This window comes from Pongo pygmaeus, chromosome 6 (genome assembly GCF_028885625.2).
Source record: "Pongo pygmaeus isolate AG05252 chromosome 6, NHGRI_mPonPyg2-v2.0_pri, whole genome shotgun sequence".
Classification (NCBI taxonomy): Eukaryota; Metazoa; Chordata; class Mammalia; order Primates; family Hominidae; genus Pongo; species Pongo pygmaeus.
The window spans coordinates 50,062,829-50,084,595 of record NC_072379.2 but is presented as its reverse complement, the minus strand read 5'-3'; the positions used below and the strand labels follow the sequence as shown (position 1 = coordinate 50,084,595).

Genomic DNA, 21,767 nt, shown 5'->3' with positions numbered 1-21,767 from the left:
CTTCAGCCTGAGTGACAGAGTGAGACCTTGTTTTGGAAAACAATAACAAAAAACAAACTTGTTCAGGCAGATATCCTTTTTCTTCATTGATTTTCTTAATGGTGTCTGGGAACTCATCTCCTGTCTCATTTGGTAGAAGCTGCTTCTTCTGTTGTATCTTGACATTTTTAAAGCCTCTTTATAAAATTATCAAGCCATCCTTTGCTGGCATTAAATATTCAAGTTGAAGATCCTTCACCTTCCTTTAATCCTATATTAGAGTCTATAGGTATGTCTTTCTTATAGCAATCCTGCACTCACATAAAAACTGTATTTTCAATATAAGATCAAAAGGTATTTCACAAAAAGTGCATGTTTATATTTGTTTACATTTCTCTTGACTGAATGGCGCCATGTACAGTCTGTGTAAGTTATAGAAAACGTTTGCCAACTCCTAGTCTACCATTTTGTTATTTGTTTTCTATTTGTTTCATCTGTTCTTTACTGCTTTGTTTTTCCTTTCCTGCCTTCTTCTGGATGAGTTGAGTATTTTGGTAATCCTTTTTAATCTCCTCTTTTGGATTTTTTAGCTATACTTACCTGTTTTTGTTTTTGTTTTTTAAGGCGTTGCTAGGAAGTAATGTATGCATCCTTACCTTATTAAAGTCTATTTTGAAATACTGTTGCACTGCTTCATGTACCTTACAATATGAACCTCACAACAGTATAGTTCATTTTCCCATCCCAGTATATTTTACTTCTTTGTTATAAACCACACAATGCACTGTTGTTACTTTTTCTTTAATCAGTTTTTTCTTTTTTAAGAGATGGGGTCTTGCTATGTTTTCCAGGCTGGCCGTAAAGTCCTGGGCTCAAGCCATCCACCTGCCTTGCCTCCCAAAGTGCTCGGGTTACAGGTGTGAACTACTGTGCCCAGCCTCTTGAATCAATTTTTAGAAGAAACTTGTATATTTTTATAAATTGGCCCTTATATTTACCATTTCTGGTGTTCTTCCTTCTTGTAGATTCAGAATTCCATCTGAAATCATTGTCCTGTCTTTATTATTTCTTGTAATATAGTTCTGCTGGAAATGAAATTTCTAGGTTTTGTTTGTCCAGAAATGTTTTTATATTGCCTTAATTTCTGAAGGATATTGTCACTGGGACTGCTAAGTTGACAGGTTTTTATCTTTTCACTTCTTTAAAGATGTTAATTTATTGTTTATGGCTTTAATTGTTTCTAATAAGAAGTCAGCCAGCCATCATTCTTTTCTGTTTTTTTATTTTGCATTTTTAACGGTTTGATTTTAATGTGCCTACATGTAGTTTTCTTTGTACTTATCCTGTTTGGTTTCACTGAGCTTTATAATCTGTAATTAGTTGTTTTATAAGTCTTAGCAAATACTCAGCCATTGTCTCTTAAAGTTATTTCTTCTGCCCTGCTCTCTCCTTTCTGAAACTCCAGTTAATGTAGATTATTGACTATTTTTCTACAGGTCTGTGACATTCTTTTTGGTTTTCATTTAATTCTTTTTTTCTTTGTGCTTCATTTTTGATGGTTTCTGTTTATCAGTTCTTCAAGTTCACCTGTTTTTTTCTTGATGTGATCTAGTCTTTGAAGCCTAGCCAATGCATTTTTAAATTCAGACTTTTTTTTAGTTCTGAAATTTTCATTTGGATCTTTTTTTACAGTTTCAATTTCTCTGCTGAAGTTCTCCATTTTCTCACTAATTTTTCTCCATCTTTTCATCTAAATATTTTAATGTTGTATAAATGTTTTTGTTTTCTAATTCTAACATTTAGATCATCTGTGGATCTGCTATTGACAGGATTTTTTTTTCCCTTGATAAGCTCCATGTTTTCCTACTTTTTCACATGTCTTGTAATTTTTTAACTGTAGACCAGATATTATATTATAAAAGAACAGTAGAGACTGAAATAGGTAATACCTTGTTTTTTTGTCTTTCAGACAGTATAGATTAGGGACTGGTCTCTTATGTAATCAGAAACTGAGCTGAAATTAGGCTATGGATAGATTTGGTTCAAGTTTTGTTTTAAATGGTTTGAGAATGGTTTCAGGGCCCACCTTTGAGCAGAACTTTGAGATCTAAGTACTGCACGTCTACAAGATTTCTCTCTGCTTTTTAGACATGTCTTCAACCATCACTTCTCAGCAAAATTCCTGTTAGGGAGAATTGGCGGGTAGGGAAAGCTAGCTCTGCCTCTGCTTCTTGAGATGCCTGTCTACCTCAGCCCATGCTCAACCATTGAAGGCTCAATTGGCTTCTCCTTTTCCCTGCAAAATTTGTAGCTTATGGCAAGGTTGCTCCTCTGCTAAGTTGCTAAGAATATTTTCTTACATGTTTAGGTTCCTTTTCTTTAAAAATACTTCTTTTTGGCCAGGCACAGTGGCTTATGCCTGTAATCCCAGCACTTTGGGAGGCTGAGGCGGCTGGATCACTTGAGGTCAGGAGCTCAAGACCTGCCTGGTCAACATGATGAAACCCCATCTCTATTAAAAATACAAAGATTAGCCAGGTGTAGTGGTGCGTGCCTGTAACCCTGGGATTACAGAAGAGGCTGAGGCGCAAGAATTGCTTGAACCTGGGAGGTGGAGGTTGCAGTGAGCCAAGATTGTGCCACTGCAGCCTGAGTAACAGAATGAGACTGTCTCAAAAACAAAACAAAAAAAAACACTTGTTTTTGTTGTGTAAATGGACATGCGTGAAAAATCACCTATAGCAACAGAAAGCGCATCACTGGTTTCCTGGAGATGGGAATACAGGGAGGCAGGATTATGTGAGGGAGCTTTAGAGGGTGATGGAAATGTTCATTATTGTGATTGTGGTCAAGGTTTCATGGGTTATAATATACATATATCAAAATTCATCAAACCCTACACTTTAAATATGTTCAATTTATTATACTCTATAGTTGTAAAAAGATTATGTTCAGTTAATTATAGACACCTTAAGTGTAGCATTCAGTGAGTTTTAACAAATGAATACACCTATATAACCAAAACCTAGTCAAGATAAGGGACATTTCCATCACTCCCATCTAGTCAATCCCAACCCCTACAGGCAACCATTCTTCTCATCTCTGTTTTCACCCTAGATTCGTTTTGCTTGTTCTTGAGCTTCATTTATTGTTTTTATTTTTTATTTTTATCTTTTAAAAAAGAAATTAGAGATGGAGGGGTCTCACTATGTTGCCCAGGCTGGTCTTGAATTCCTGGGCTTAAGTGATCCTCCTGCCTCAGCCTCCCAAAGTTCAGGAATTACACATGTGAACCACCATACCTGGGCTTGAACTTCATTTAAATGGAATCAAAGAATGTGTACTCTTTTGAATCTAATTTCTTTTGCTCAGCATGATGTTTTTAAGATTTATCCATACTGCTGTTTATGTTAGTAGTTCATTGTTTTCAAAAAATAATGTATTGAAATGAAATTCATGTAACCAAAGTAACAATTTTAAGGTAAACAATTCAGTGGCATTTAGTACATTCACAATGTTGTTCAAAATACCTCTGTCTAATTTGAAATATTTTTATGTCTCTAAAAGTAAAAAGTCTTACTCATTAAGCAGTCTTTGCCCATCTTCCCTCCCCCCGAGCCCCTGACAACCATCAATCTGCATTTGGTTTCTATGGACATATCTATTCTGTATATTTCATATAAATGGAATCATCATACAATATGTAACTTTTTATGTCTGGCTTATTTCCCTTAGTGTAATGTTTCGGAAGTACATCCATGATGTAGCATGTATTAGAAGTTCATTTCTTTTTATGGCTGAATAATATTCTATTATATGTATATACAGCATTGCATTTATCTGTTCATTCATTGATAGATATTTGGGCTGTTTCCGCATTTTGCCTATTGTGAATAGAGCTGCTTTGAACATGTGTGTGCATGATTTGAGTACCTGTTTTCAGTTCTTTTGTACGTATACATAGGATATACATAGGAGCAGAATTGTGGGATCATATGATAATTATTTTTAGGAACCACTAAACTCTTTTTCAAAGCATCTAGACCATTTGATATTTCTACCATTAATGTGGGTCCTATTTTCCTACATCTTTTCCATTGTTTATTTTCTGTTCGTTTTATTTTTAAATTATAACCATCCTAGTGGGTGTGAAGTGGTTCCTCATTGTAGGTTTGATTTGAACTTCCCTAATGACTGTTGATGTTAAATGTCTTTTCATGTGCTCATTGGAAGATAAAATGTGTATCTTTGAAGAAATGTCGATTCAAGTCCTTAGCCAAATTTTCAGTTTGGTTTGTCTGAGTTGTTTTAGTTGGGTTGTCTTTTTGTTACTGAGTTGTAAGAGTTTTCTTTGTATATTCTGGATATTATCAGATATATAATTGGCAAATATTTCAAACCATTCCATAGACTGTCTTTTCACTTTCTTGATAAAGTGCTTTGATGTGCAAAGGTCTATAATTTTTTTTTATTGTGGTAAATAATACATGGTATTTATCTTTTGAAGAAATTTTTAAGTATACAGTGAATTATTATAAACTATAAGCATTATGTTATATAGCAGATCTATAGAATTTTCTTCATTTTGCATGACTGAAATTCTATACTCGTGGAACTGCAGCTCCTCATATTCTCCTCCCCACTCCCTGGCAGCCACCACTGTAGTTTCTGCTTCTATGAGGTTGGCTACTTTAAAGGTTTCATGTGTTGCTTTCCAGCCTTTTGGATAAGGTCAAATGTAGATACTTCATGATAAGTGGAGTCGTGTAGTGTTTGTCTTTCTCCGACTAGCTTATTTCATTTAGCATAATGTCCTCAAAGTTTGTTCATGTTGTAGCATATGACAGGATCTCCTTTTTTTATGCTAAAGAATATTTCATTGTATGTATGTACCGCATTTTTTTGGTCTCTTCATTTATTGATGGGCACTTAGATTATTTCTATCTCTTACCTATTGTGAATAATGCTGCAATGAATGTGAGAGTGCAGATGGCACTTCAAGAACCCATTTCAATCCTTTTGATAAATACCTGGAAGTGGGATTGCTGGGTTATATGGTAGTTTTATTTTTTCATTTTTTTTTTTTTTTTGTGGAACCTCTGTAATGAAAGGTTTTTAATTCTGGTGAAGTCTAATTTATCTATTTTTTCCTCATGTTGCTTGTGCTTTTGGTATCATATCTGAAAATCCATTGCTAAATGCATGATCACAAAGCTTTACCTCTATGTTTTCTTTCTAAGAGTTTTATTTTATTTTATTTTTTAAATTTTTTTTGAGAGAGTTTCATTCTTGTTGCCCAGGCTGGAGTGCAATGGCACAATCTTGGCTCACTGCAACCTCTGCCTCTGGGTTCATGTGATTCTCCTGCCTCAGCCTCCCGAGTAGCTGGGATTACAGGCATGCGCCACCATGCCAGCTAATTTTTGTATTTTTAGTAGAGATGGGATTTCACCATGTTGAAGGTGAAATCCCTTCAAGGCCAGGCTGATCTTGAACTCCTAACCTCAGGCAATCCACCCGCCTCAGCCTTCCAAAGTGCTGGGATTACAGGCGTGAGCCACCGCGCCCAGCCTTTCTAAGAGTTTTATAATTTTAGCTCTCATACTTAAGATATTATCCATTTGGGTTTAATTTTTATAAATGGTATGAGGTGAAGGTCCACCATCACTCTTGGTGTGTGTGGATATCTAATTTTCTCTGCACCATTTTTTGAAAAGGCTGCTCTTCCGCTTTATATGGTCTTGGCATCCTTGTCAAAAATCAGTTGGCCATAAGATGTATGGGTTTATGTCTGGTCTCTCAATTCCATTTCTTTTGTCCATATGTCTGTTCTTATGCCAGCACCACACTGGTTTTTTTTATTTTGTTTCTTTGAGACAAGGTTTTGGTCTTTTGCCCAGGCCAGAGTGCAGTGGCATGATCATAGCTCACTGCAACCTTGAACTTTTGGACTCAAGTGATCCTCCTGCCTCAGCCTTCCAAGTAGCTGGGACTACAGACATGTGCCACCACACCTGGCTAATTTTTTCATGTTTAATAGAGACGAGGTCTCGCTATGTTACCCAGGGTGGTCTTGAGCTCCTGGGTTCGAGTGATCCCCACTCCTTGGCCTTCCAAAGTGCTGGGATTACAGGCGTGAACTACCATGTCCAGCCAGCCCACACTGCTTTGATTACCAAAGTTTTGCATTACGTTTTGAAATTGGGAAATATGATTCCTTCAACTTTGTTCTTAATTTTCAAGATTGATTTGGTTGTTTGGGGTCTCTTGCAATTCCATATGAATTCAAGGACTGGCTTTTCCATATCTGCAGTTTATTTTTCTTTATTGCTGGGTTGTATTGTATGGTGTGAATTTACTGGTTGGTTTATCAGTCTCTTATTGAGTATATTCTCCTGTTGATGGAGAATAGATAAACCCAAGTATTGTCTTCTGTTTTCTTTCTCACATTGAGACTTAGGGCTTTTGGTTTTGTCAAGCTTTACCTTAAATGAATTTATTCTTCAAAAGTATTTGTTGGTAAGGAACCAATGGCTTTTGGGCCATGCCTTTTATATTCCAACTTTAGAAAATGCTCTGTTTTCAAGTTGTAATAGTCTCTGTTCATGATTTATACATGATTTATCAAGAAAAATCACACTTTGAACCTGTTTTGCAAATAATTTACCTGTTTTCTTTGCAGGTCCCCTTTTTATCTTCTTTGGAAGGTCATATTTATTTAAAAATAAAATGTCAAGTGAATTCCAGTGTTGAAGAAAGAGGTTTTCTAGTAAGTAACATCACTTAGTTTTTAACTTCCTTTTTTCCATTTTGTGAAATACAGACTTGTTTCCCATAGTAATGAAATCCTTTGTGATTAAGTAATAAGTTGGTTCAGTAAAGATTTGTTTTATGTCCTTTATATGCCAATCACTGTGCTGCTGTTGGAATGTAAAAGACCATAAAAAATAATTCCTCTGCTCATGAGCTTTTAGTTTAGAAGAGAGAAATACAAATGAACAGACAAGCACAATATAATACTCTAATAGGAGAAAACAGGGTGCATCGGTGTCAATTGGTGGGACACCAGGTCTTGACTGTGTGTGGGGTGGGATAAAGGGAACTGCTGAGAGAAGTAATTTCTAAAACTGAATAAGTTAATCCAGGAGAAAGGTGAGAAGTACTCCAGATAGGGGGAGAATGTACAGTGGCTTGAAGGGCCCTTCTTTGTCACTCCTACCCAAAGAAAAGAAGGATGACACATGCAGACAGTGGAAGGTATTTCAGGATAGCTAGAGCTTAGAGTTTGAGTGCATGCATGTGATTGGTGGGTGGGGAATGAAGAGGAAAGTGTGGTTAGGGGAAATGGGGCAAGAGTTCAAGGGCCTTTTAAAGAATTTGGACTTTATCCTAGAGTCAGTGAGTTACTCTTATAGGATTTTAAGCAGAGGAAATTATCCAACTTGGGATTGAGAAAATCATTCTGACCAATGTGGAAAGCAGATTGGAGAATGACAACCCCGAAGAAGACTAGTCAGTTCCCACCAATGTGGGAAATTTTAATTAGTTAAGTTTTACATGATTTGAATTTTAGATGCCTGGAAACATGTGACAGTTCTGGGTTTGGAGCTCAAGACAGACATTTAGTAGAGGTAAAGATGTGGATATCTGCAGCATGGGGAAGCCCAGGGCAAGTGAGGGAAGCAGAGCCAACTCACTGGAGGAGTGCCAGCATTGAAAGGACGGATGGAAGGAGGGAAGCCTCAGAGGAGACTGCAGGGAGAGAAACAGAGAATCTAGCATCATGGTTATCAATAGAAGAGAACATTGAAAGGAGGGAGTGGTTAAGTTAGATCAGATTCTGTTAGGACTGTTGGACTTATTATTGGGTGATCATTCTGGCGCAGGTGAGGGCAGACGCTAGACTGCAAATGGGTCCAGAGTGAGTGGGAGATGAGGAATGAGCACAGGAGCTTGGAAACTCTTGGAAACACTTTGGCAGTGAAGGAGTAAGGAGAGAAGAGTGTTGTGCTTGCAGAGATATGTAGGGTGAAAGGAGGATTTTGTCAACATTTTGTTAAGATGGGAGAGACGTAAGCGGCTTTAAATGTAGATGGGTAGCTTCTAATAGGGCCAAAGAGATTGAAGATAGAGGCCATGGAGAACCTGAACTAGGGCTTATGGGGTAATTCATAGAGCAAGGTCATGAGAATGGGAAGAATTAAGCCCAAGCCACAGTTCACAGGATTTATTTGATAGAGAATTACAGTTTTCTCATTATCAGAGGAGGAAAGTATGTGTGTAGAATGCATAGAAGATTGTGAGTATGGTACAAGAAGTAGAGAAAATCCACTTGCTTTGGTGTTCTCTGTGAAGCAAGAACTTGAATGATGCAAGGGATGTTACAAGTCAGTTTGTAACTGCTGTCAAAGGTTCAGAAAGAAGAGCTAGTAAGGAAAGCCCGGTGGTCTAAGTAACTGTAGCCGACTTCCCAAGGATTGGGAATTGCTACTTATTAACAGTATTTTTTCCTTCCTTGTTAGGTTTTATCACATGTAAATCCAGCAGGTGGCACTAGATAGTCTTGGAAGAGTGTAAATTTCTGACTTGAAGGCAGTGTTTGCCTAATGACCTTTTCTTTTCATGTAAACATTTTTATATTTTATTGTCGATGCCTTTAGCAATGGATAGGCTCTGTTAAGGTAGCTGGTCCATTTGCATATAACGTCTCACCTAATTAGTTTTTTAGCTGGGCTCTTAATGAGCTTGTTAGATCTCTTCAAGTTCACTCTGTCTTGAATCCTATAGCCCATTCTTCTCACATCCACACTTACAGAAATGTAGTAAGAAAGAGCTCTGGATTCCCCTACATAACTTCTGTCCTCTGCCTAAACATTGCATTTTAATTGCCTCTACCCCCTATAAAAAAATTAGAGGTAGTAATAGAAATGAAAGCTCCTCAGCTCAGCTTCCTTTCCTGATGTGCCAGGGCTGCCCTGGAGGAGGGCGACTCCAACCAAAGAGACAGGTAAGTGGTTCTGACAGGGTGCCGGGCTAGCTCTGCCTCCACTGAGGAGCAGCAAGAGGCAGGCGCTCCAGATTGGCAGCCAGAAGTTTCCATTTTTGTGGTCTGTGTGATGTCACTTAATTTCCTTGGCCCTCTGTTTCCTCAGCTATAGAAATGAAAAGGCTGTCCTTTTCTTATTCCTCTCTGATTATAGTAGGATGTCATAATAGCTGGTGTTAATCTTGTTTATCAAAAGTTACCTTGTCTGTTTATTACCTTTATGATGTAAAAGGTGGACGTTAACACAGGAGGGAGCTGGTGAGTGATTTGTGTTAACTTTCGTGCTTGAGATTGCAATAACAATATTCCTTTCTTTCTTCCTTGGGGAGCTGTAAGCAGTGTTGCCTAGAAAATGCTGCTTTGGGAGGAAAATGGAAGGACTAGGGGAGGAGGAAAAAGGTGAGGCAGGAGAGCATATGATTAGAGCAAGCTAATTAATCTGAGGTGTCAATCTAGCTTGGTAACATTTGCTCCCACACATCATGGCCAGAAATTAGACTCTTGATTCAAGCCACCTTTTGGGAAATTTACATAAAACAGTGAATTGAGAAGAGTGTATATCCTACTGTCATAGGGTTGGAGTAAGGAGTAGTTGAGATAATTTTAAAATACTTAGAGGAGTAGTTGAGATAATTTAAAGACATGCTTAGAATGGTTCCTCACAGCAACAACCAAGTAATACTAGTTTATTCTTAGCTTCTCAACAATCAGAGAAGTAAAGTTGGAATATGAAGGTAATCTAAAATCAAACGCAAAGATGCCTTTGGATCATCTGTATCAGAGGGCAGCACAGCAGCCCTCACTGACTGTTTTTATAGTCTTTGATTGGAACATAGGCTGATCTGCTTACCTAGCATCTGTGGCTGCTTCTGTGCCACAGCAGCTGAGCTGAGTAGCTGTGGCAGGGACCGTATGGCCCAAAGTCTAAAATATTTACTCTCTGGCCCTTATAGAAAAGGTTTCCCTGATCTACAGCATTTTTATGTTTTTACCTTGCTTTGTTCTTTAACACAGAAGTTCCCAGATGAATGTTGTTTTTTAAATTTTTATTTATTTATATTTTTATATATTTTTTGAGACGGAGTCTCACTCTGTCACCCAGGCTGGAGTGCAGTGACGCAATCTCGGCTCATTGTAAGCTCCATCTCCTGGGTTCATGCCATTCTCCTGCCTCAGCCTCCTGAGTAGCTGAGACTACAGATGCTCACCGCCACACCTGGCTAATTTTTGTATTTTTAGTAGAGATGGGGTTTCACTGTGTTAGCCAGGATGGTCTCGATCTCCTGACCTCGTGATCCGCCCGCCTTGGCCTCCCAAAGTGCTGGGATTACAGGTGTGAGCCACTGCGCCTGGCGTTTTTGTTTTTAGTTTTTTTTAAATTAAAAGTGAGGGCTTCTATATAGATTAGGGCTCTGTTATGACTATAACTAAAAAATAGTGGGGGAAAAACTCTTAGCTTCTACTTACCCTGTTTAAGTGGAAGTGCTTCTGTGGAACAAAACCAGATGTTATTAGTTGCCTATTCTGGAGTCCTGTTTCTAGCCAACACTACTGCCTTGCCTACCTTTAGAATATAGCTAGCATTCCTAAGGACAAACGCCTGACTGCAGGGAGGCACCACTTCAAGTGTGTCTCAGGGCCCAGCAGCGGGCTTGGAGTTGTGATGTTTATCATGGTTATTGACCAAGGCCTGTGATCATAAGCTAACTCTTTTCTAATCCTGTTAGAAAACTTGATCTCCTGAATAAAGATTAAATGCCAGTCTTGCATATTAAGATAGGTTTAACTTAATATGTTATCATTAGTTTTTAAAAATATATAATGTATGGTAATTTTGTATTATTAATTCTCCAACACTTGAGGCATTTCTGTTGTTTAAGGAGCATTTGGTTAGGGACACTATACTTTTTAAAAGTCTAAAAGTAGGTAGAGGTATTTAATTTAGGGTTGATATCTGAATGTTTTTAAATGCTTGTAGATGATGTTGAAGTAAATTTCTGATATGAATAATCAGTGATTTTTATCACTAAGATAAAAGACATGATAAAAAATCATACAAATAGGTTTTGAGATATGAAATATGTCAACATACTACGGTTAGCGTACAGAATCAGCATTTCATTGTTAGGACATTTTCCTCAACTTTCTAAAGCCAGCATTTCAATTGACTTTTCCAGACCATATTTGAAGATGTTAGTGGTTTTGGTGCCTGGCATCGAAGATGGTGTGTTCTTTCTGGAAACTGTATATCTTATTGGACTTATCCAGATGATGAGAAACGAAAGGTAATTTAAATAGTACTGTTTAGTGGTGAAAGCCCTGATTGACTTTCATGTAGTGTTCATGCAAATGTTCCCTCTGGCCCCCATCACTCACCCAAATTAATAACCCTTTTTGTGTACTCACTAAGCCATTAAAAATGTTCTTGTTGGCCAGGCACAGTGGCTTACGCCTATAATCCCAGCACTTTGGGAGGCCAAGGCGGGCAGATCACCTGAGGTCAGGAGTTCGAGACCAGCCTGGCCAACATGGCGAAATCCTGTCTCTGCTAAAAATACAAAAATTAGCTGGGTGTGGTGGCAGGTGCCTGTAATCCCAGCTACTCAGGAGGCTGAGGCAGGAGAATTGCTTGGATCCAGGAGACCAAGGCTGCAGTGAGCCGAGATCATGCCACGACACTCCAGCCTGAGTGACAGTGCAAGACTCTGTCTCAAAAAAAAAAAAAGTTTTTGTTGTAGGTGTGTGTGTGTGATAATCCTTTAAAATTTTTATATCCTATCCATTCCTTATGATTTGACCACTCTTAAAATACCTTAACATGTATATTTTTCCTTCTTTTCTACTGGATGTTTAATTATATTTTTCGTTGACATTTGAAGTTGGAAATGTTTTAAATTTAATTTTTTATCTTGTTAGTTAGGGTAAAACAGTAATGGAAACCCACCCACAGGAACAGTGGTTTGTATTTTGTTTCTAAAATTTAATAATAGGATTTTGTGTAATATATCCTGTTTTTAAAGAAGTTAATATCATTGCCCAAGTAAGATTATTTATTATCCCCAAACTGGAAAATAGAAATAAGCAGAATTAAAAAGGAAAATCATCCATAATAGACATAGCTATTGTTCATATTTTGGTTAGATATCTTTTCAAACTTTTAAAATGTATAATATATAATAATTATTCATTTATGAATCTTTTTAAAATGAAAAGCATACTTTTTATAATCTGATTTTTTACTTGATAAAATATTCTAACATCTTTCAGCATCAGTAAAAATAAGTCTAATGCTGTGTTGGATAGCTATGTGTGTTACACTGTAGTCATTACAATTATTAGTATTTTAAAAATTTGTGAAATGTTTGAGACATCCAAAAGGGCGTAAAATAATTTCATCAACCTCTGTGTTATTATTCCAGTTGAAGCTCCCCATGTAATTCTCTCTCCCGCAGAGATAACTTCTACCCTAAAATTGTTTATTGTTCCCATGTACTTATTTAAATTTTTATTATACAGATTGAATATCCCTTATTCATAATCCTTGGGATTTAGAGGTGTTTCAGATTTGGGATTTTTTTTTTCAGATTTTGGAATATTTGCATTATACTTGCCAATTAATTATCTTCTAATCCAAAAATTCAAAATCTGAGATGCTCCAGTGAGCATTTCCTTTGAGCATCATGTTGACTCTCAAAAAGTTTTGGATTTTGGAGCATTTCAGATTTCAAGATTTTCAGATTTTGGATGTTTAACCTGTACATGTATATAGGCAATATATGTTGTTGCAATTGCATGTTTTTAAACATTTTACAGATAATAACATACTGTATGTATTCTGCAACTTGCCTTTTTTGGGTCAGTATGGTTTGTGAAATTTGTCTGGGGTGGTATGTGTAGCTTTAGATTGTCCCCTCTTCTCTGTATAGTATACTTTTGTAAGAACACATTACAATTTATCCATTCTCCTGTTTAGAGACCCTTAGATTATTTCTAAATTGTCGTATACAGACAGTGCTGCTGTGATTCACTTTGTTCTCATTTTGTTTTGGTTTGTACCTTTTACAGCCCACATGCAGGAAGATTTAGTTTCTTGTACACATGGATGAGAGTTCTTTTTTGAATGTTATCTAGTAGCAGAATTGCTGGGTTGTAGGGTTTGCACATCTACAACTTGATTTTGTCAAATGAGTCTCAAAAGTGGTTGTATGATTTTCCATTCCCACCAGGAGTATTTGAAAGGTCTCAGCTTTTCATATTCCCACCAACACATCATATGTCAGCCTTTTAAACTTCCATCAGTATGATAGATGTGAAATATACTCTCATTTAAAAAACTTTTGTATCTTCTTGATTACTAGACTAAGTATCTTTTCTAAGCATAAGAGTGTGTATGGCCATTTATATTTTCTCTCCTATGAACTGATTGTCTATATATTATTCATTTTAATATTTTTGATGCATTGCAATTATATTTCCCTAGTCTTAGGCCTGGCATATCTTTTAATTTATCTTTATAGTGTCTTTTCATGCACAGACTTTCCTAATGTTAAGGTAATCAGACCTGCTAGTCTATTGCTTTGTGCTTTTTAGGGTCTAATTTAAGAAACTATCCTTATCCTGGGGTCAAAGATTTCTTTTATACCTCTTTCTAAAGTTATAGAGTTTTATACTTCACATTTAATTTCCCTAGAATTGATTTTGTTTTCATCTGAATAACCAATTGGGCCAGCATCATTGAATGGTTGGTTCTTTCCCCACTGTGTTAGGCCATTCTTGCATTGCTATGAAGAAATACCCAAGACTGGGTAATTTTTAAATTGGCTCCTGATTCTGCAGGCTGTACTGGAAGCATGATGCTGGCATCTGCTCAGCTTCTGGGGAGGCCTCAGGGCGCTTTTACTCACAGCAAAAGGTGAAGTGGGATCAGGTACATTACATGGTAAAAGCAGGAGCGAGCGACCGAGCAAGTGAGCAAGGGGAGGTGCCAAACATTTTTAAACAATCAGTTCATGCGAGAACTCATTCACTATTGTGAGGACAGCACCAAGGGGATTTCTTGAGAAATCCGCCCGCATGATCCAGTCACCTCCCAGTAGGCCCCACCTCCAACACTGGGGATTACAATTCAACATGAGATCTTGGTAAAGACAAATATCCAAACTGTATCATTCACTGATCCACAATGCCATTTCTCATGTGTATCAAGATGTCATTATATGTGTAGGTTTATTTTTAGGCTCACGGTTCTGTTTCCTTTGGTCTGTTTCCCTATCCCAATCTCAATGACCATAGCTTTAAAATAAATCTTAATGTCTGCTAAGGCCGATCTCCTAACTTATGCAGTAATGTATAGTAGTTCCCCCTTATCCTCAGCGGACGCATTCCAAGACTGCCAGTGAATACATGAAACCATGGATAAGTACCAGACCCAGTTGTCATCAGTCATAACATGTTTCTGTTGATGTCTTACACCCACAAATTTAATGCCTTTTGTATTTTAATTAAGCACTTACCATTTACTGTGGTGGTAACTTTTGCAGCTGGAGATGTGACAACGAAACTAGCATGAATTTCTTTTTCTTTCCTCACAATTTCATGGATAGAAGATTTATTCTTACTGTAGATCTTGACAACTTCAGCATATGATTTTTTGTCTTTCCTTATTAAGTTGAAGACTTTCACCTTTTCACTTAAAGGAAGCACTTTATGGTTTGTCTTTGCATATCTACTCTTGCACTTTGGGGACCTTATTAAGTCAGATAGGGGCTACTTGAACACAAGCACTGCATACTACAGCAGTTGATCTTTTTTTTTTTTTTTCTGAGACGGAGTCTCGCTCTGTCGCCCAGGTTGGAGTGCAGTCGCGAGATCTCGGCTCACTGCAAGCACCGCCTCCCGGGTTCACGCCATTCTCCTGCCTCAGCCTCCCGAGTAGCTGGGACTACAGGCGACTGCCACCATTCCCGGCTAATTTTTTGTATTTTTTTTAGTAGAGACGGGGTTTCACCGTGTTAGCCAGGATGGTCTCAATCTCAGTTGATCCTATAACTCAGAACGCTGCTAAATGACTACTGAGCAGGTAGCAGGTAAGGCGTGGATACGCTGGACAAAGGGAGGATCCACATGCCAGGTGCGATGGCAGGAGATTTCATCGTGCTGCTTAGCATGGCATGCAGTTTAAAACTTATGAATAGTTTGTTTCTAGAATTTTTCTTTTAATATTTTTCAACTATGGTTGACTGTGGGTAATTGAAGCTATGGAAAGTGAAACCATGGGTAAGCGGGGGGCTACTGTATGACTATTCTTGGTCCTTTTTCCATACACCCTTGCACACACACACACCCCCTGCCATCACCTCATGGAAATATATATACATGTATGTTTCACTTTTTTCTTTTCTTTTTTTTTGAGACAGGGTCTTGCTCTGTCGCCTAGGCTGGAGAGCAGTGGCACGATCTCGGCTCACTGCAACCTTTGCCTCCTGGGCTCAAGCGATTCTCTGCCTCAGCCTCCCGAGTAGCTGGGACTACAGGCAAGCACCACCACGCACGGCTAATTTTTGTATTTTCGTTAGAAATGGGGTTTCACTATGTTGGCCAGGCTGGTCTCAAACTACTGAGCTCAAAGCTATCCGCCTGCCTCCACCTCCTGAAGTGTTGGGATTACAGGCATGAGTCACTGCACCCAGCCCCGTTTTGCGTTTTATAGTTGAAAATGTTCAAATGTACACAAAGCAAAAATAGTATAATGAACTTCCAGCTTAATTAATTATTCGTTTTCAGGTTTCATTTATCTCCCCACAACACACATGCGTTTTTGTTTTGTTTTGTTGCTTTGCTAGGGTGTTTTAAAGCAAATACCAGAATTTATATTCTGTCATTTCTAGGTTGCAGGTCTTAAGTGTTGGCAAATGCCCCAAGGGAAGTCAGGGTTTCAGACTAGCTTACTATTCTTCATTCTCCCTTGCTCATTGATTTTGGCCTTTGAAGTATTTTTCTACTTTCTTGTCAATTTAATTATCTAGCATTTGGTGGCTTATATAATGGGAGGAGTTTTGGACTATTTAATGTATCATATTTGCTGGAAACAATACCATGATTTATTTAAATAGTCCCCTATTACTGTCATTTAATTTGTTTGGAATTTTTTGCTATTATGAAAAAACAGTGACTACACATATTAGAGTCTGTGTGTGCATATTTATATATTTGCTTAGGATAAATTTAGGTGGCACTGTAGGATCAGAAAATGCTCATTGTTAATGGTTTTTGATTACTGTTATCAAGTTGCCTACGAGTAATAGATCATATTATACTTTCACCAGTGATGCATAAGAATCTGTATTACTCACTCCCTAACCAATCAACAGAGGTTGTTACTATTTTTTCCAGACTTAGCCAATCTAAGGTTTTAAATTGGTATGTTCTATTTTTATTTTTAAAAGTTCTAATAGAGTTGACACACTTATTGGCTCTTGGCTCATGTGTGCCTATATGTGTTTCTTTTCCCATTTTCAGGACCATTTGTTCTCGTGAATGTTTTCCTCCACTTTGACTGGTATCATAGGAATTCATGGCTGCCAACATTCCAGGGCAGTTGTCTGCCCTTATCTTTTATAGATATATAAAGAAATATTTACACATGAAATCCAATGTCTAGGTTTCCTTTTATAGAAAGGGGAGAAGTGGGTAAGTTGTAGATAAAAGGCAGTTGAGTGTGTTTCTCATTGTTATAGCTGGTTTTGGTACCTGGGGCTCATTATACTGTTGTTTGTATTTTTTATTTGAAGTTCACCATAATAAAGAGCTTTATAGGATAGTTGGCAAGAGCTACCAGTTGATATTTTTGGGTTTTATTTTTATGTCTAGCTAGGAACAATAATAAATGTTAAATATGTTTCTCTAAGCCCAGTGTAACTAAATTTTAACTTTTAAATAATAGCTTTTTAATATTAATTTAATTTGTACCAACTTAAATGCTGCTTAATGCTTACTGACTTAAATAGTCTTATTTTCTACTAATTTCTTTTAATTTGTTTTTAAAGAATCCCATAGGAAGGATAAACCTGGCTAATTGTACCAGTCGTCAGATAGAACCAGCCAACAGAGAATTTTGTGCAAGACGCAACACTTTTGAATTAATTACTGTCCGACCACAAAGAGAAGATGACCGAGAGACTCTTGTCAGCCAATGCAGGGACACACTCTGTGTCACCAAGTATGTATTGGCCTATAAATGTTTCCATCAACTAAGCAATTGATTGCCCACTATGTACTTAACACTATGAGAAATATCACAGATGGTCCTTGACATTGAAAAGGGCACAGCCTTAGTGAGAAAACAAAACACACACAAAGTAGTAAGTGAACCATCTGTAATAACTAAATTAACGTAGTTAAGGAAAGTATAATACTCAGATTGTATCTTAGCTAATGTTTTCCAGTATGCTCACAGTGGAGGCATTTTCATGGCAGTTAGATAATAATCTTTGGGTTAAGTTTAAAGATTTCATGCGTAGTTGAGGAGTCAAGCATTATTCAAAGAGACTTCACACATCCCTTCCTTCCATTCCCAGAATACCCTCATGTAATCAGATGACTCACAGAAACAATCTCATTCTATTCTGCAAATTTCTGGATGGAGATTAATAGAATAAAACTTTTGGGAGTGCCCCTTTTTTAATTAACCCTGAGCTCAAGTGTAAGATACGAAGGCTTATTGCTAAGATTCTAAGATAGGTTTCTTTGCTTGGATGCCTAAGAGAAGGTTGAAGACCAACTTCAGTGTACAGAGTTGTCATTAGGGACAAAAGTTAGAATTTGATAAGATATTTAGTAATTAGGCTGTTGCTGGATATTGCAGATGGGGGGAGATTGGTAGGACTGGCTTTATGAGTTTCTAATGTGAAAATATTAGAAAGCTACAGCCAGGAGACACAATACTAAAATAGAACAAAGTTGCCCAGAGACTGCCAATTTGTTTTAAAATAGCTAGAGGACTCATTTAATGGAAATTTTTGATGTCTAGATTACTTCCAGATTTATTCATTTTAACTCAATTATTTCAGGGATCTTCTATGCAGTGGTGGAATCAGACAGGGCAGGACAGGCAAAATGGATTTCTAACCATTTTGTTTGATAGCGACGTGTCCATGGCCACGGTCAGTGGAGGAACCAACCGAAGTGCAGTATTCAAATAGTTCCTGACCACAGCGGCCCACTTCAGCCATTTTGAATATCACTTACATTTTTTGTATAACCTTATTTTTTACTGGTTGCATAAACTCTCTTAGACTTCTCCGTAGACCTTCCCCTGTTATAAAAATAGCAGATTACATGTTGCTTTAATTACTCTGTACCTCATTTACTTGTAGTCTTTCTCACTATAAAATTATAACTTGGATGGGTACCCTTCGCCCAAGCATATGAGAGTAGTACATTCTCAATTCAGTCTTGGCTGAGTCTTCAGCTTTGCCTGGTGACCTAAAATTTATTTTACTTTTTTGATGGTGAGAATATAAACATTCTGCAGTTCTGCATTCTCCTTTGCCTCACTGATGTGTTTCCTTACGGGGCCTTGGGCCTTTTGGACTTAGGCCTTTTACTTGAATTTAATGTACCTCATTTTCATTTCTACTAACTAAGCTTGCTGTCAATGCTAAATATTTCTCTTCTGATCTCTACTGCATACTTCAAAACAGAGACTACACATTGAAACCAGAATGTTTTATCACATGGGGAGGCAGTAGTTACAGTGGAGCTTTGAAGTCAACGGACTTAAGTTTAAATCCTGACTCATCAAATGTAACCATGGCAGGTCACTTAACTTTGCTGGCCCTCTGAAATCTTTTGTGTCAAAAAGGAAAAATAACCTCCACAGTGACTAGAGATTTTTTTTATTTTTATTAGCCTCTTGAATCAGCATAGGTTCACAGACACTTCAGACAATAGAGATGAATGAGTAAACACACTTAGCACAGTTTCCAGTACATGGAATGAGCTTAACAAGTGGTGGCTATTATAAGTGCAGTATTTTCTTCATTGACTACTAGAAGGTGATAAACTCCACTTATTCATGTTTACACCATTTCTAGTACCAATGGGGAGAACTTACAAAGTCGTAGAATGAGTGCAATATAAAAACCTAATGGCTGGCTGTTCTCTAGAAGCATGTTCTGGCTATGAGTTAGGGAATCCCCCTTCCTTATGCTGGCCTGCCCCATCAACTAGTTATTTAGTCAACTTGTAGCTAAATATGGATGAAAGGAAAATATTCCTAATATGGACAGAGAGGTTAGGATAGACAAAGTCTTAGGATCTTTCGATAGTTTATTATAAAACCATGTTCTACTAATATAGTAGGACAAATCTAATGGGACACAGTGCAAAATAATATTACCTGTAGAGCCAGGTGAACGTCCATGGGTCTGTGATTGCAGCTTTTGGAGAACCTGACTCTGAAGGTTACATTGAGAGTGCCCATATTCAGGGAGTGCCTATATTCAGGCCTTAGGTGCTCTTGCTGAGAAGTTGCCCACATTCAGTGGGTGTCCTATACCATCAGGTTACCCAGGCTGCACACTACCTGTATAAAACACCTGTTGGAAACACCATCCTTTACCAAGTGTAATTAGTGTAAGTTAGTATCAATTAACCAAACTGGGGATAATTTTCCTCTGTTTTATTTGGAGATGCACCTCACTAAGTGGCTCTAGATTAGCATCCATAAAAAGTGGTTAAAAGGTAATTCATTTACTGGTTTATTTGGTCATTTTTTTTCCCTAGCAAGAGTACATGGGGGTATGGAATGGAGGGAGAAGAATTCTGACTTCTTTGGTTGTTTGTTCCTGTAGGAACTGGCTGTCTGCAGATACTAAAGAAGAGCGGGATCTCTGGATGCAAAAACTCAATCAAGTTCTTGTTGATATTCGCCTCTGGCAACCTGATGCTTGCTACAAACCTATTGGAAAGCCTTAAACTGGGAAATTTCCATGTTATCTAGAGGTTTTTGATGTCATCTTAAGAAACACTTAAGAGCATCAGATTTACTGATTGCATTTTATGCTTTAAGTATGAAAGGGTTTGTGCCAATATTCACTACGTATTATGCAGTATTTATATCTTTTGTATGTAAAACTTTAACTGATTTCTGTCATTCATCAATGAGTAGAAGTAAATACATTATAGTTGATTTTGCTAAATCTTAATTTAAAAGCCTCATTTTCCTAGAAATCTAATTATTCAGTTATTCATGACAATATTTTTTTAAAAGTAAGAAATTCTGAGTTGTCTTCTTGGAGCTGTAGGTCTTGAAGCAGCAACATCTTTCAGGGGTTGGAGACAGAAACCCATTCTCCAATCTCAGTAGTTTTTTCGAAAGGCTGTGATCATTTATTGATCGTGATATGACTTGTTACTAGGGTACTGAAAAAAATGTCTAAGGCCTTAACAGAAACATTTTTAGTAATGAGGATGAGAACTTTTTCAAATAGCAAATATATATTGGCTTAAAGCGTGAGGCTGCCTTCAGAAAAGAGATGTGGACATAGGAGGCAATGTGTGAGACTTGGGGGTTCAATATTTTATATAGAAGAGTTAATAAGCACACGGTTTACATTTACTCAGCTACTATACATGCAGTGTGGTGCACATTTTCACAGAATTCTGGCTTCATTAAGATCATTATTTTTGCTGCGTAGCTTACAGACTTAGCATATTTTTTCTACTCCTACAACAAGTGTAAATTGAAAAATCTTTATATTAAAAAAGTAAACTGTTATGAAGCTGCTATGTACTAATAATACTTTGCTTGCCAAAGTGTTTGGGTTTTGTTGTTGTTTGTTTGTTTTTTGTTTGTTTTTGGTTCATGAACAACAGTGTCTAGAAACCCATTTTGAAAGTGGAAAATTATTAAGTCACCTATCACCTTTAAACGCCTTTTTTAAAAATTATAAAATATTGTAAAGCAGGGTCTCAACTTTTAAATACACTTTGAACTTCTTCTCTGAATTATTAAAGTTCTTTATGACCTCATTTATAAACACTAAATTCTGTCATCTCCTGTCATTTTATTTTTTATTCATTCAAATGTATTTTTTCTTGTGCATATTATAAAAATATATTTTATGAGCTCTTACTCAAATAAATACCTGTAAATGTCTAAAGGAATCAGTTGTTTAGGAAGCACTGTTTCAATGTGTGGTGTGGTTGCTCTGCATCCCTGGGCTGGGAGCTTCTTGAGGGTATTGTGCTGACAATGTCTCATCCATCTTTTTCTCTCTACACAGTTTGGCTTATTGTGTGTTCTTAGGGCTGCTGTTGAATGCATAAGTGAATGAAGGATCTATTTCTGAGGCATTTCAACTGAATATGGTAATTGGATGTGCATTTGAGGATAGGGAGTATAATTCCCAAGTCTTTAGCAGATACTGAATGGATGAGTGATATCATCAGCCAAACAGGGAATAGGTTTGATGGGGCTGATAAGAAGGTCCCTTGTATTTATTTATAGACTTGCATTTATTTTTGAGTAGGCATTAAAGGGCACAAAAGCATGGTACAAAATTCAGAATGCATAAAGAAGGTAAAGTTAAAAAGCAAGTCTTTTCCTTACTGTCATAACTACTTTTACCAATGTTTATGTCCTGCCAGAGGACACTACACATATTGCATAGAAATATTTATATTCTTTTGTTCATAAAAATATTCTATACATACCATTTATTGTTAAGTTAAATAAAGT

General features: G+C 37.2%; 1 protein-coding gene across 7 annotated transcripts in view; it reads left to right on the top strand.

The window, feature by feature from the left end:
- The window catches only part of ANLN (anillin, actin binding protein), a 63,553-nt gene extending 42,360 nt beyond the window's left edge, over window positions 1-21,193 (top strand). For all 7 annotated transcript variants that reach the window (XM_054493690.2, XM_063667388.1, XM_063667392.1 and 4 more), the window contains 4 exons: window positions 6,662-6,748; window positions 11,203-11,310; window positions 17,071-17,243; window positions 19,879-21,193. In XM_054493690.2, coding sequence (XP_054349665.1) covers window positions 6,662-6,748; window positions 11,203-11,310; window positions 17,071-17,243; window positions 19,879-20,002 — 492 coding nt within the window. In that variant the 3' untranslated portion in view covers window positions 20,003-21,193. The remainder of the gene's footprint in view (window positions 1-6,661; window positions 6,749-11,202; window positions 11,311-17,070; window positions 17,244-19,878) is intronic.
- The last annotated feature ends 574 nt before the right edge of the window (window positions 21,194-21,767 follow it).